The sequence below is a fragment of the Equus asinus genome, chromosome 23, assembly GCF_041296235.1.
Source record: "Equus asinus isolate D_3611 breed Donkey chromosome 23, EquAss-T2T_v2, whole genome shotgun sequence".
In the NCBI taxonomy this organism is placed as follows: Eukaryota; Metazoa; Chordata; class Mammalia; order Perissodactyla; family Equidae; genus Equus; species Equus asinus.
In genome coordinates, this window is record NC_091812.1 from 15,330,419 (window position 1) to 15,343,350 (window position 12,932).

The 12,932-nt window shown below is 56.3% G+C and overlaps 2 protein-coding genes across 12 annotated transcripts in view; one reads left to right on the top strand and one right to left on the bottom strand.

The window, feature by feature from the left end:
• FANCC (FA complementation group C) overlaps positions 1 to 9,776 on the top strand; it is a 253,228-nt gene extending 243,452 nt beyond the window's left edge. For 6 of the 7 annotated variants that reach the window (XM_044756963.2, XM_070495591.1, XM_014856928.3 and 3 more), the window contains one exon: positions 1,781 to 3,699. In XM_044756963.2, the coding sequence (XP_044612898.1) occupies positions 1,781 to 1,924 (144 nt within the window). In that variant the 3' untranslated portion in view covers positions 1,925 to 3,699. Of the gene's footprint in view, positions 1 to 1,780; positions 3,700 to 8,836 lie in introns of those variants that run through there. The other variant, XR_011497288.1, reaches the window with a different exon arrangement.
• AOPEP (aminopeptidase O (putative)) overlaps positions 1 to 12,932 on the bottom strand; it is a 374,345-nt gene that overhangs the window by 21,099 nt on the left and 340,314 nt on the right. Inside the window, exon 16 of one of the 5 annotated variants that reach the window (XM_070495577.1) lies at positions 7,755 to 8,177. The exons of 3 other annotated variants lie outside the window; for them this stretch is intronic. The gene's annotated coding sequence lies outside the window, so the exon portion shown is untranslated. Of the gene's footprint in view, positions 1 to 7,754; positions 8,178 to 12,932 lie in introns of those variants that run through there. One more of the 5 variants, XM_070495573.1, reaches the window with a different exon arrangement.

Genomic DNA, 12,932 nt, shown 5'->3' on the forward strand with positions numbered 1-12,932 from the left:
CCTGCCCATGGCGCGTGAGAGAACAGAACCCAGAGCGCGCTCCTCGGAGTCACCAGGTGCCTGCTTCGGTGATTCCAGCGACCGTCCCGCCCAGCCCAGGGAAGCGGTCCACATTCACAGTGGACCGCCCTGCAGTCTCGCCCACGGAGAAGCTGCCGGGAATAGGGAGCTAGAGCGCGTCACAAAGTTGAGGCTTGCCACCCGTGCCAGGCGGCCCATGCCTGCAGAATCGTGCAATCCCAGCCACACGCCAGAGGGAGTGTGGAAGACGCCCGTGCCGCTCCATTCAGTGTCACAAGTCAGCCCAGCCGCAAAACATTCATCAAAGGCTAGAACGCCATCTTTCCCTTCACGTAGCCTCCTTGGCAGGTGCTGGCCGGCTGGTCACCCTGGAGCCCACCGGGGCCTAGAGCACCTCCTGGATGCTGTCCTTGCAGGTGTTCTGAAACTGTGTTCACTGACATACCAGCCGTCCTGGCTCGAAGCTTCCTGCAGTGGCCAGAGGACAGGTTGAAGGCAACTCGGCCAGGGCAGCGATACACAGGATGGGTGGGAGGAGGCCTCTGACCGTGCTGCCTCTGTGGACTGCCCTCGCCTCCCGCTTCTCCTCAGCTCCTCTGTGCGCATCCTGAAAGCTCCAGGCCAGGTTTGCGTGGCCTGGGGGCAGAGGGGCTAGATGATGGGGGTCTTGGCTTTGGGGGGACAGCCTTTCTCTTCAGCAGCCTTGGCTTCACCACCCTCAGGACCCTAGCCCTGGCCAGGCTCTGATGTGTCCTCAGAGAGGCCTGAGCAAAGCCAGCTCCAGGCCTGGCACTCGCCTCGCCCCTCTTGTCTCCGCGTCTGCTCCGGAGAGCGTGTGCCAGCCGGGCTCCTCGCGGCTCTCCTGCTCCCCGAGCTGGCCTCACCGAGGAGCCCCCTCCCGGCCTCTGCGGAGGGCAGGCTGCGTCCTCAGCGCCCCTGCCCCTTGCCGTGCCCTGCTCCTCTGGCTGCTGGCTCTCTGCCCCTCCCGCTCTGGGTTCACGTCCTCACACTGGGCTCTTGATGAGGACGAGGCGCCAGCAGCCCGTTGGGCATCCGGGTTCCTCCCCCGAGGCTCGCCCTCTCCTGTCCTGCCCTGTCCTGGGGCCATGCTGCTCCCTCTCTTTCTGTGCTCTGTTGGACCACAGCAAAAAGAGCCAAAAGTTAGCAAGAATCTGAAGTAGAGAGTTCGGGTAGTTGCTGAACTCAAAATGAATTTAACCCCTGACACGGAATATACTTCTGGACACCAACGGCTATGAATGCCTTGGAGCTGTGTTTAGCAGAACTAACAATTCCTGTGTTTCCTGCTTCCCTTGAGAATCAGGTGTTAAAACCTTAGAGGCCTATTAAAAACCAGGGGGCCCAGCTTGCTAGCCCGGGAGTGCCCACGAGGAAGCTGTGTGAACAGGCGGCATCTTCCAGCCTCTCGCAGAGTCAGGCCTCAGCACGCTCACTGGCCTTTGCCCCCCACGGCCAGTAGTCCCAAAGCGGGTGGCGGGCATTCCAGGAAACGGGGCGCTTGCTTGCAGCCTCTGTGAGTCTGAGGCCGTCCTGTCAGGAGAGGCCATGGGCAGGCAGTGACTGCCGCCTCTGAGAGCAGACAGGCTGCTCCTCCCCTGGAAAACAGCTAGAGCCCTTGGGGCCAGCGGGCGTGCGGCTGCTCTCCAGCGACAGGAGGCTTACAGGGGCTCCACCGGGCGAAGAGCTGCGTTTGTCTGAAGAGAGTTTTAACTTGCCTTCTCCTCTGTCCTCGTTGCAGATGGCTCCAACTCGTGAGATAACCCACGAGATTACTGGCTTCCTCGACCAGACCCTGTACAGATGGGATCATCTTTGCACCGCAGCCCCTGCGTCGAGAAAACTGGCCAGCGAGCTCCTCACAGAGCTGCGCGGGCAAGTCTAGCACAGGCCCATTGGAGATGTCGTGGCCATGCAGGGGCCTGGGGTTGCCAGGGCCATGAACGAAATGAGGAGGCTGCTTCTTAGGGCTCCAAGTTTGTAGTATGAGTACCCTCTCTGAGCTGTGAGGATGAGCCAAGAACATCTTGGCAAGTTCTAGTGGTACATATTTTACACGTTGAGAAGACAGGTGCTATAGCCCAAACCTAGATTTAGTCACTAGTGGCTGGCTTATGCCTCCAGATTCCCTGTGCCTGCCCAGCCCAGGACGCCCGTTACAGAATCACTGAAGAAGGGCTGGCTGGAGAGCATTTCCCATGCCAACCAAGATGCACAACTATTATGTGAATGTGTCAAAGTCTTTGGACCCAGAAATTGGTCATGAACTACTGATCAATTTAGACAGGAACTTAGCCCTTTTCCACAGACCTTTTCCAGAAGTCAGGTGATTGTTACTGGTATTTCTTTTAATCCACAGGGATTTGAGATAAAGCCCCATTCTCTTTCTTCCCTAAGAAAGTCTTCATTCAGGAGGGTCAGGACCCCTGGAGTTTCCTTTGGCGCCCCCCGAGCAGGCCCAGGGGAAGCAGAGCCCACCCGCCCAGGGGCAGGTGTGGTGCAGGGCCGCTGCTCACCGGGGGCTGCGTGCTGGCCCTGCTGTGGACGGCACCACTGCCGAGCGGGGAATAGCCGGTCTGGTGCTGGCTTTTCCTGCTCTCTATTTGCTGAACACTGACTGCCACCAAAAGAATTGATATCACCTCAAAGACGGCTGAGAGAGGAGGGTCCAGGATGCGTTCCAGAAACATCGGAAGAGGTTATGTATCAGTTGTCTTGTGAAGGGAAATGGGAATCGGAAATTTCTAATAAAAGCGGTGGCCCGGAGGTTAACATTTATTTCACGTCCGTTGGAGATACCTTCCCCCCTCAGGTCTCTTCTTCGCTTGTGTTGGTGGTTTGCTCTCTTGTGCATATTCCGTTTGTCGGGTGAGTCAGACCCTCCTTTGTCCCCTTTGACTTCCGTATTAATAATCTCCGCAGCCCCTCAGTGCTGGCTCCTGTTTGAGGTGTGAGTAAAGTTTTGTCGCATTACAGGTTGAGCCTTTAGGGGAATTACTTGTTTCAGTTTATGGATCCACCTGAAGATCTGGAAAATTCCAAGAACTTTTGACCTGAGCCTTCGTTTTGAGAATCGTTACGCCGTGGAAGGTGTACTGTTAAAATACTTTCGTCACAGCTGCCGCCGCGTTACCTTCACCTGCTTTGCTTGGAGGTGAACACGCCGCCTCTGCTGATTTGTGCCGGAAGCTGTGGTCAGCCCCTGCCGCCATGAGGGAGGGGCCGTTTGGTGGCGGGAGTGAAGTGGAAGGGCGCGCCCTGGGGAGTCAGACAACCAGACAATCAGACAGTGAGACGCGCGGGGCTGCGGCCCCTCGGCCGCCTTCACGCTGAACCTCACGGCGAGCCGGGGGACAAGACGCTGTCCCCGCTGGGCCAGCTGCGCCCCGGAGGAGGAGGCCTTCCCGCCCTCACGCTCCCTCAGCCCGTCTGCAGTGTCCCGCCGCCTCCACGGAGCGCCCGGGCTCCCGGGGACCCCCTAGGACTGGGATCAAGGAGGTCAGAGCCCAAAACTATAGGGAGAAAAGGCGTGACTGACCGCCCGCTCATACAAAGCTGAGGTCATTCACTGGGACTCTGTGATGTTTGTGCAACTTGTTCGCTTTTTAAAATTAATTTGTCTTAAATTTTTGCATTCTAAATAAAAGGTCAGTTGCATCTAATTTTGCATTCATTAGATATTATCGCCTTTATCAGGAAAAGCTTCCTTCCACTCCCCAAGTAGGAAAGCTTCAGGCTGCAAAGACCCCGAGGGCTCTGCCCCTGGAAAGCCCCAGTTGCGGCTTATCCTTTGGGCCTGAGAATCTTGCCACCAGATGCCTACAAACTGGGGTCCCACTGCCAGGAAGAAGGGCGAGTGACTGTAGGGGCAGTCAGCAGGGGCTGCTGAGACCAATGAAACGCCTCGGACGTAGGTGTTCTTTTCTGTAGCCAGACTTCAGCGTTACCGTTTCGTGCACGCGCAGTCGTCCTCTCTGCGCGCTTCCTGCGTCTCGGGACCGCGCGGCGCCCCCGGGTCGCCCTCTGCTCCCGACGCCTCGCGGCCGCGCGGGCACCGGGCCGGGGCGCGTTCCCGAGACGCCCCCTGGCCGGGACTCCGGCCTGCGGCTGCTGCTGGCCCTTCTCCACCCGGCCCCGTTCCTCGCTGGTGGGTCAAGAGTGCTGGGACAAAAATGGGAGCGCATTCAGGGGACGGGAGAAAGCCATGCTTCTTGTCGACGAGGACTCGTCAAGAACAGGGACTCGCAAGGGGGAAGCCGCCGTCCCGGGCGGACCGCGCGCCGCGAGGAGGAGGAGGAGGAGGCGGCGCGAAGGCCCCGCGTCCCCGGCCTGCTCTCGCACCGCTTGTCAGTCCGTCAGCAGCCCCCCGCCGCCAGGGGTGCTGGAAGGCGTGTCTTCCCTCTGCTTGACGCTGGATTGAACACGGATTTCGTGGGCTTCATCCAACAATTCTAAGTTATCACCACCAACCGTATTACTCATAAAGAACCAAAATGAGGCAAAATAAAGACGTGTATGTCTTAAAGCCGCCTTCTAAAATCCAGTTCCACCGTTTACACTGTGGGTCCAATTCATGCCCCTCATACACAGACTGGTGACAAGGAAGCTTATAGTGCAGGACTCCCCCCTTCCCAGTCCTGACGTCGCGCACCTCCCTGCGCTGGGTGCTCAGGGCAGGGACCTCTATACTTCGACGCTGGAAGTTTCACACGTCTTAACTTGTCTGTGGCGGCAGTGTCATGAATCAACGCTGAAAATCTTATTGGCCTCTGATGTTCCTCACATTATGATGAATCCATGTGTATCAGCCAGGCTTCTCGGTCGCAAGCAACAGAAATGGACACAATGTTGAAAGTAAAAGGGAATTGTCCAAAGGGTGTTTGAGAGGCGGCAGATGGCCAGGCAGACAAGGCTGAGCGCTGGCCAGCCGGCAGCAGTGGCCACAGCCTGGCTGCAGAGTGGCCTGAGAGGAGACCCAGTGCGTCCTGAAGCCTGCAGCTCAGCACCCCTGGCCCTCTGGTGCCTCACCTGCCACCCCCAGCAGGGGGACAGGCCCCTGTGCCCCACTCTCGGAAGCGCTGGTCAGAGCCCTGGCTGGCGCACCTGACTCGGAGAGCCCAGGTCCTCTGCCTGCCCTTAAGCCATAAGGGGAGCTGGAAAAGCAAGTGTCTGACTTGTTTTGCTTCTAGGACCTACACCTTGGACACCACCAATGGTATCGCCCTCTTGCAGGAAGGGGTCAGAGCCCAGGCAGCTGAAGGAAAGAAAATACATCCACAGCACTATGTATCATCTATTCTTAAGAAGACTCTTCTAGAGCAGCTGAGACGGTTGTGTCCCCTGAAACAGCCCAACGCTCAGCAATAAAGAAAACTAGAGGCGGGCCCGTGGCAGAAGGCCTACGTCTGGGTTTCTCGAACGTGGTGCTGGTAACAGTGTGGCCGCCTTAGGCTCTGTGGGGGGCTGCCGTGTGCTTCCTACGGTGGTTAGCACCATCCTGGCCTCTCCCCCGGAGGCCAGCTGAGTAGTGACAATCAGAACTTTCTCCAGACATTGCCAAGTGTCTCCCAGAGGAACCCCCCCCCCCACCAAGTTGAGACCTACTGCTCTAACTGGTGGTTCTTTCCTTCTGGAAAGACATCCTGGATAGAAACACTAACTGCTACAGAGACATAAATTAGACTCAATAGGATCCTCACAAGAGAACTAGATGGTCTGATTCCAAAGTTCGTATAGAAAAATAAATATTTAAGAACAGCCAGGAAAATTCTGGAAGTGAAGGGGAGTGGAGGAGAATGAAGTGTGCTGTGTGTTTGCACATATTCTAAAGCCCAAGTCATTACAAAAGTTTGGTGGGACCTAAGATGGGGAGCACAAGGAGACTGTCCCTGCTAGGCCAAGCGCGCTCGGAACTCCTCTGACTGGTCTGGGCAGCACCTAACCTGTCGCTCACCCCACAACCTTGGCGGACAGAACATTCTGGAACTTAGCCCGAGAGCTAGTCCCTGCTCAACCTCGACCCCTTCCTGGTGGGTGCCTCCACCTTGTGAACCCTCATTCCACTGGGCTTTCACCTGCCATCTCTGCAGAAGGCCACACCCCTCTCCTGGATCACGGACCTGAGTGTCCCACTGCCCGTCCAGCATCTCCGTGACCATCTCAAATTAACAAGTGCAGATTCCACTAGCCCCACCCCACCCCCAAACCCAGTCTTCTGGGTCAGTTGAAGGTAACTCTGGCCCAACTCCATGGTTATTCTTGATTCCCCTCTTTCTCGCACCCTCGTGTCCAGCCCATCAGGACCTTCTTGAATCTGACCGTTTCCTGCCCTCTGCTCTCTGACACCATCATCTGCCCGGTGTCCCTGCTCCCACCCTTGCTCTGCTTCGAGCAGTGTCGTGGCGATCCCTTTCCAGTGTCATCATCTCACACCAGTGTCCAAAGCCCCCCTCTTCGCCCAGGAAAATCCAGCATTCTTAAAGTGGCTTTCAAGGCCCTACACAATCTGGACCCCTTTTGTTCTCTGACTTTATCTCCTAATATTCTCTACTATCCCTTCACTCACCTACCCTACCTGTTCCAGCCACCTGGGCCCCCTGGCAGTCACTCACACACAGTGCAACCCCAGGGCCTTTGCATGGGCTGTCCTGAACCCTCCAGACAAGCAGGCCAGCTCTCTCATCTGCTTACATGTCACTGCCTCCATGCGGCCTCCCTGACCACCCCAATGACAATGTCACCCCATATTCTCCTCCCCTCACTGTGCACTACCTTGACTTTTGTCCCCAACAGCCAATACCATCTAGACACTAGGTCATCTACTTATGTCTTATGTTTCGTCTTCACTGACAGGCTCCACTCCCAGTCCCTGCAGTAGTGCCGGGCGCACAGCAGGAGCCCAGTGAACACCTGCTGAGTCACCTGTGCAGAGATTTAGCACATGATAAAGGCATTTCCATCAACAGGGAACGATGGTGCTGAGCAATCGAGTCGAATCTCTACTTCTTAGAGGAAAACGACCATGACAAATAAAAGGCCCAGCCCTCTGTCTTTATTGAATGTCAGCACCTAGACGTTTGTTCTCCAGGGCTGCGGTTTCCTGCGGCACAAAGAGGAGGAGGAGGGCCGAGGGTGGTAGGAAGGCTGCCGCTCCGGGAGGACGGTCTGTTACTCCGAGAGCCGGAACGTGTGTATGAAACCAGCACTTCCTCCTCCAGAGGCAGGAAGAATGTTCACGTCTTTCATTCAGAGCTTCCCGCTCATCTTTGCTTTGCAGACTTTGACAGGAAGCCTGCCCCGCCCCCACCCGAGTCGCTGCCTGGGCCGCGCAGGTTCAAAGGCTCTGGGCCTGGGCCTCTGGGGAGGAGAGACTGTTTCTGGGCGCGAGGGGGAGGCACCGAGGCACCAACCGCAGCCACGCAGACTTCCAAGAATCCTCCACTTTTGGCCCTTAGGCCACGAAGAAAACCTTTTCTGTGCAGACACAAAACCCAGAAATCAAAGAAGAAAAGATGGATAAAACTGACCATACAGAGATAAAAAACAAAACAAACAAACCTAAATACAAATAACAAATTGGGGAAAAATATTTGCAAACTAGTTTTCTAACTTATAAAGCTCTTCTACAAATCAGTAAGAAAAATGCCACAATCCACGAGACTGATGGGCCGGGGACACAGATACTGCACACAATTAACAGAAGGAGAAAGACAAATGGGTTTGAAAAGGCTTTAAAATATTTAACACAGCTCACAAGAAATGCAGATTCATACAGTTATTCTTCCCTATCGGGTTGGAAAAGACAGGAGCGGCCAAGGCACTCTGCCCGAGAGAGGTCAAGGGGTCAGATATTAACATGGAGATTTGCACATCCTGGCGCCAGCTGTGTCCCACGGGGCCCCATACGGTCCAGCACCTTCACTTGTGGATGAACCCCCACAAGAAGGGAGGCAGGAACCTGGGGAGCTGTCTGTCCGCCAGTGTCCACGGCAGCATTGTTCACAACGGCCAGAAGGCAGAGCGGCCCAAACGTCCATCGACAGGTGCTGGGACAAACGGAGTGTGGTCCGTCCACACAGAGGGCTGCTCCTGCGGAAGTTCTGACAGGCTGCAACATGGGGGAACTTGGAGGTATTTTGCTAAGTGAAATAAGCCAGACAGAAAAAGACAAGCATTGTGTGAGTGCATTCCTGTGAGGTACCTGGGGGAGTCAAATGCACAGAGACAGAAGTAGAGTGGTGGCTGCCCGTGGCTGGGGGAGCGGATGGGGTTATTGTCTAAAGGGGACAGTGTTTCACTTCCAGATGATGAAAAAGTTCTGGAGATGAACGGTGGCGGTGGCTGCACAACCATGTAAATGTTGTTAATGCCACTGAACACTTGACAAAGGTTAAAATAGTAAATTTTATGTTATCTATATTTTACCACAATAAAAACATTAAAGTTTTTAAAAAATTCTATATCCTTTTATCCAGTAACAGCCCCGTTCTTCAGAGCCACCTCCCCCCACTGCCGGTTGCCCGGGTCCACCGTGAGCAGGTCCGGGAAGCCCCACGGACACACTGGCGCCTGTGCGCGTGGGGGGCCCAGGCACTCGCGGCAGCACTGTGTCCAAAAGCCGCCCCTGGAGACAGCCCAGTGTTCATCGGGAGGGGGCTGACGAAGTGACTTAAGGAAATAAACAAATGGAGCAGCAGAGGCCTCTACAGTTGACACCAGGCCCTGCTTATCAGGGTTTCATGTAAATTCATGCCTTTAATTCTCACACCCACCTAATAAATTTATCTATGGTTTATAGATGAGGAAACTGAAGCCCAGAAAGGTTCTGCAGACGACAGCTCACAGGGCTGGGACCTGAGCAGAGGAACCTACGGACTGCGCACTGTGCCTCTCGAGGCTGGGATGTTCCGACAATGGAGACATCAAAATAGAGGCAAAGTATGTGCCAATCGTGAAACATTCTGCCACACGGAAGAATCACTGTGTACTCTGTTTCCATCTGAGCACGACGCGGGGTTTGGACATGCGTTTGCTGGAGCGCATCCTTAGAGTCTCTGCTGTGGCAGAGACGGGTCAGTCTCCTAACAGGGATGAGTTTGGAGAAGGGACCAGGAGAACAGGGGGAGGAACACTTACTTTTTGCTTACAAATTATTTATATTTGTTTCCGTGTTTGATGTATTCACAACCAGAAGCTCAAATTATCAATACATAAGGGAAGGTTCATCTGTCTGTCCCGAGAGAGGCTCACTCTTAAACAGGCCGTGAGGGTCAGGCGGCCCTGGGCCAGCTGTCGCTTTAACAGGAGACGTCTTTGCTGGCGCTCCTTGCATTTGTCAGCATGGTGGCATTTTTATAGCCTGTTCACAGGACCTAGGTTGTGGCATCGGACATAGAGTTTTCTAGAAAAGGACGACTTGCTCATTATGGTTGGATCCAGGCACCCTGACACAGAGGGAAGATGGCCTGAGTGCCCCCAGATGGAGCAGTTTGTGGGCCGTGACCCACTTCCCAAATGTCAGTCTGTCATCTGCCCAGCCTCTGGGATCACTAATAACCACCTTCCTGCTCTGTGGGACGGCCTGCTCCACCCCCACGTGCCCTGAAGCCACAGTTCCTGCAGTTCCCTCTTCCCTGATAATTTAATGTATTAAAGCAGATAAAATCATAAAGCAACAATTTCCTTCCCTTAAATTATGTCCTTTCTTTACAAACCAACATAAATGCACGCTTGTACTGTACCATCGGCAAACAGTGTAATTGGCTTTTATCTACCTATCAAGTCATTTCTGTCTCCATAATTCTCATTTTTCTTGAGCCTCTCTGCTTAGACATAACTGAAGCGAAGCCTGGGAGACTTAAATCAGGCAGTCAGAAGGTGAAACCGAGGCACCGGGGCAAGCTTGCCAGGGCCCTAGGCGGGGGCGCTGCCTCTACGCCTCCCTCTCAGATCTTGCCAAGCGTGTCCTCGCCAGTCTTAGGACACACACTTCTGCTTTCAAGGCCTGTTCTGCCAGACCTCGTGGGACAAGGGAGAACTATCAGAGCAGAAAAGAACTTTCTGGAACTCAGGACTCTGGGCAGTGCAGCGAGGGCCCAACCGTGAGCAGCTTCAGCACCTCCTGCCCCCCGACAGGCACGAACCCTCCCGGGCTGGGCTTCACAATGGGAGCAGTCCCCAAAGAGAGCTGCAGGCACAAGAGGGCCGAAGAGAGCAGACGCCACACCACGCGCCCTGTCACCTCTGCTTCCCACCAAAGCAGCAGAGGCGCTTCTGGGAGTGGGGGCGGTGGCCACATCCCGTGAGCCCCTGGGCTCTGCTCCCCAGGCGGCGGGCGTCCTGCTGAGGGCTGTGCCTCCAAGGTCAGGGGAGGCCAGGGCCCAGCAGCCGGCACAGGCGGGGCCCGGTGGGGCGAGGGAGGGCCCTGGACAGGTCTTTGGAGCAGTCGTCCTGTCTCCCCACCCAGGCCTTTGGGCTGAGCAGCTGAAGCGCTGAGCTTGTTTTGTCTCCAGCAGCACTTGGCAGGGGCCAGATTCGTTTTATGGGAGCTGTCTGGAGGAGATGGAAGCGTGTGCTCAGAGAGGCCTTTTCTGCATTTCTGCATTCTGCTTTGTCTTCCCAAACACACACACAAAACCATGGGTTTCTGGTGCTACACCAGCCCCCTTTCCCAGGCCCAGCCCCCACAGTGGGCTCCTTTGGCTGCTCCTCCCATGAGGGCTGGGTTTGCCTTTGCTCCCATGCACTGATGCCAGGGTGCCCGGATGTCTGGCCACGGTCCAGGCAGGTGATCCACAGCCCGGGCTGGCCCTGGGCACGTGGTAGTTTTACGGTGGCTTCCTTCCGCCCCCGGCTTGGCTGATGGCCTCCTCCCCTTTTTTCACCCCCTTTCTCTAGTCATCGAACTGGAACAGAAATGCCTTATTAGCAGATCCATCTCCTGGATGGCACCAGAGGGTGGGAAAAGATCAATAAAACCTCCCTGAATGGCCCTCCCCCCTTGTAAACCTCAGGGCCCAGCCAGGGAGGGCCAGGTCATTGTCCTCCAGGACAGTGGCCTGGGGGTTGAGCTCATGCCCTCTTCCTTGAGCCTGGTCACTGGGCACTGCATGGCAGGTCCAGGCACCCCTTTCCACCCCCAGCTCCCCACCCGACCTCGGACCGAGGCTCCAGAAGTCTAGGCTTGGGTTTGCCACCGTCTCGGGACCCCTGTATGGAGTCTGGGCCATGGCCGGGCCCGGCCCACAGGGCCCCCACCCTCTCTGTGCACCCCGAGGTGGTTCACGGCGCAGGTGCCCTGGGGAAGGGGCGCTCCAAAGGATCGCTGAAGCCCCAAGTCACTGCACTTCCCCCTGCCAGGGGCCGCACCCCTCCCTGCCTTCTCCAGTGTGGGCTGTGGCAGGCCCTCTGCCCAGGGAGTCCGGCAGCCGAGGCCATGGGCCTGGGGCACCCAAGTTCTGTCTGCAGGACAGGTGCTGGGAGGGACCGGCTCCCTTCGCAGGGCAGGTCTGCGCCCCCGGGGCGGCTCCACTGGAAGACGAGGTGGTGGTAGGCCTGAACAGAAGGCTCTAGAACAACTGGCCCTTGACCACAGACACACAGCTTTTGCTTTTAGACACCCAGTGGGCTGCAGCTGCTGTTGGTGAGGCTGAGCACGGCGGAGGCCACTGCTGTGTGGGCAGATGCACGGGGGCCCCGGCCTCCTCAGGCCTTGGGGCTTTGCTGCGTGTACATGCTGGACCAAGCAGCTCAGGGGAGAAAGCCGGAATGCACCAGAAACGGCTGCTTGGAACTCATGAGAGCTCTGCTCTGCGTGCTAAAGGACAGGTTACTGTTTCTGGTTCCTATACTTGGGGCACAGGGTGCTGCCTGTGAATGTGACATCTCTGTACCTCGTTTCAGATGGAGACTATCATTTCAGTGTTCTGGTTTGAAATTCCAATAAAAATAAATGCTTTAGGGGCTGGCCTGGTGGCATAGTGGTTAAGTTCACATGCTCTGCTTTAGCAGCCCAGAGTTCACGGGTTTGGATCCTGGGTGCGGACCTACACTGCTCATCAGCCATGCTGTGGTGGCATCCCACATACAAAATAGAGGACGATGGGCACAGATGTTAGCTCAGGGCCAATCTTCCTCAACAAAAAAAGCATATATACATAAAAAAAAGATGTCTTAAAACTGTATAATCCTAAACTAGAGGCCAAGCAGAAGTGAGAGTCTTTTTTGCTCTTCCCTGTCCCCCCACCCAACTCCACTTCCTGCTGTGACTGGCAGAGCTCCAGGTCCTGTGGGGGGAGCTGAATGGGCAGCAAGGACTCCTGGGGTGCCCTCACACCCCCTCTTCATGAAGCTCAGCCCCTCAGCCTACCCTGGGTGGAAGGGAGCAGGTGCTGCCACAGGTGGCCAGGTGGTGACGGCCGGGCCCAGCAGGCCAAGTGCAGGGCCACGTACCTGGGGGACATCAGAGGACTGGCTGCCCAAGGTCTGCCCACAGGTTGACCCTGGCCTGTTCCCATATGCACTGAAAGCCGAGGTGACCTTGGGAGAAGACGTACTCTTGTCCCCAGTCAGCCCTGCTCTGCGAAGGCACAGGGTCTGCTCACTAAGGAGGAGGAGCGCTGCCACTTCCAGAGCCTTTGTTCTCCAAGGAGGGCAGCTGTTTGGCAACTAACCGATCCATGGCTCCGAGGACAGGGCTGCCTCCTGCCACCGCTTCTGTGCTGCCACCCCGCTGGGGGTGCAGTCCTGCCCTCTGCCAGTGCCCCGAGTCCTTGGAGGGCTCTGCGGGCCTGAGGCGTGGCCGGGGGTGCCTCACTGGGAGCAGCATTGTTGTGGGAGCCACACAGCACCCCCATGGCTGACGGCCTCCTGATGGCTGGTGAGCGCCCCACTGG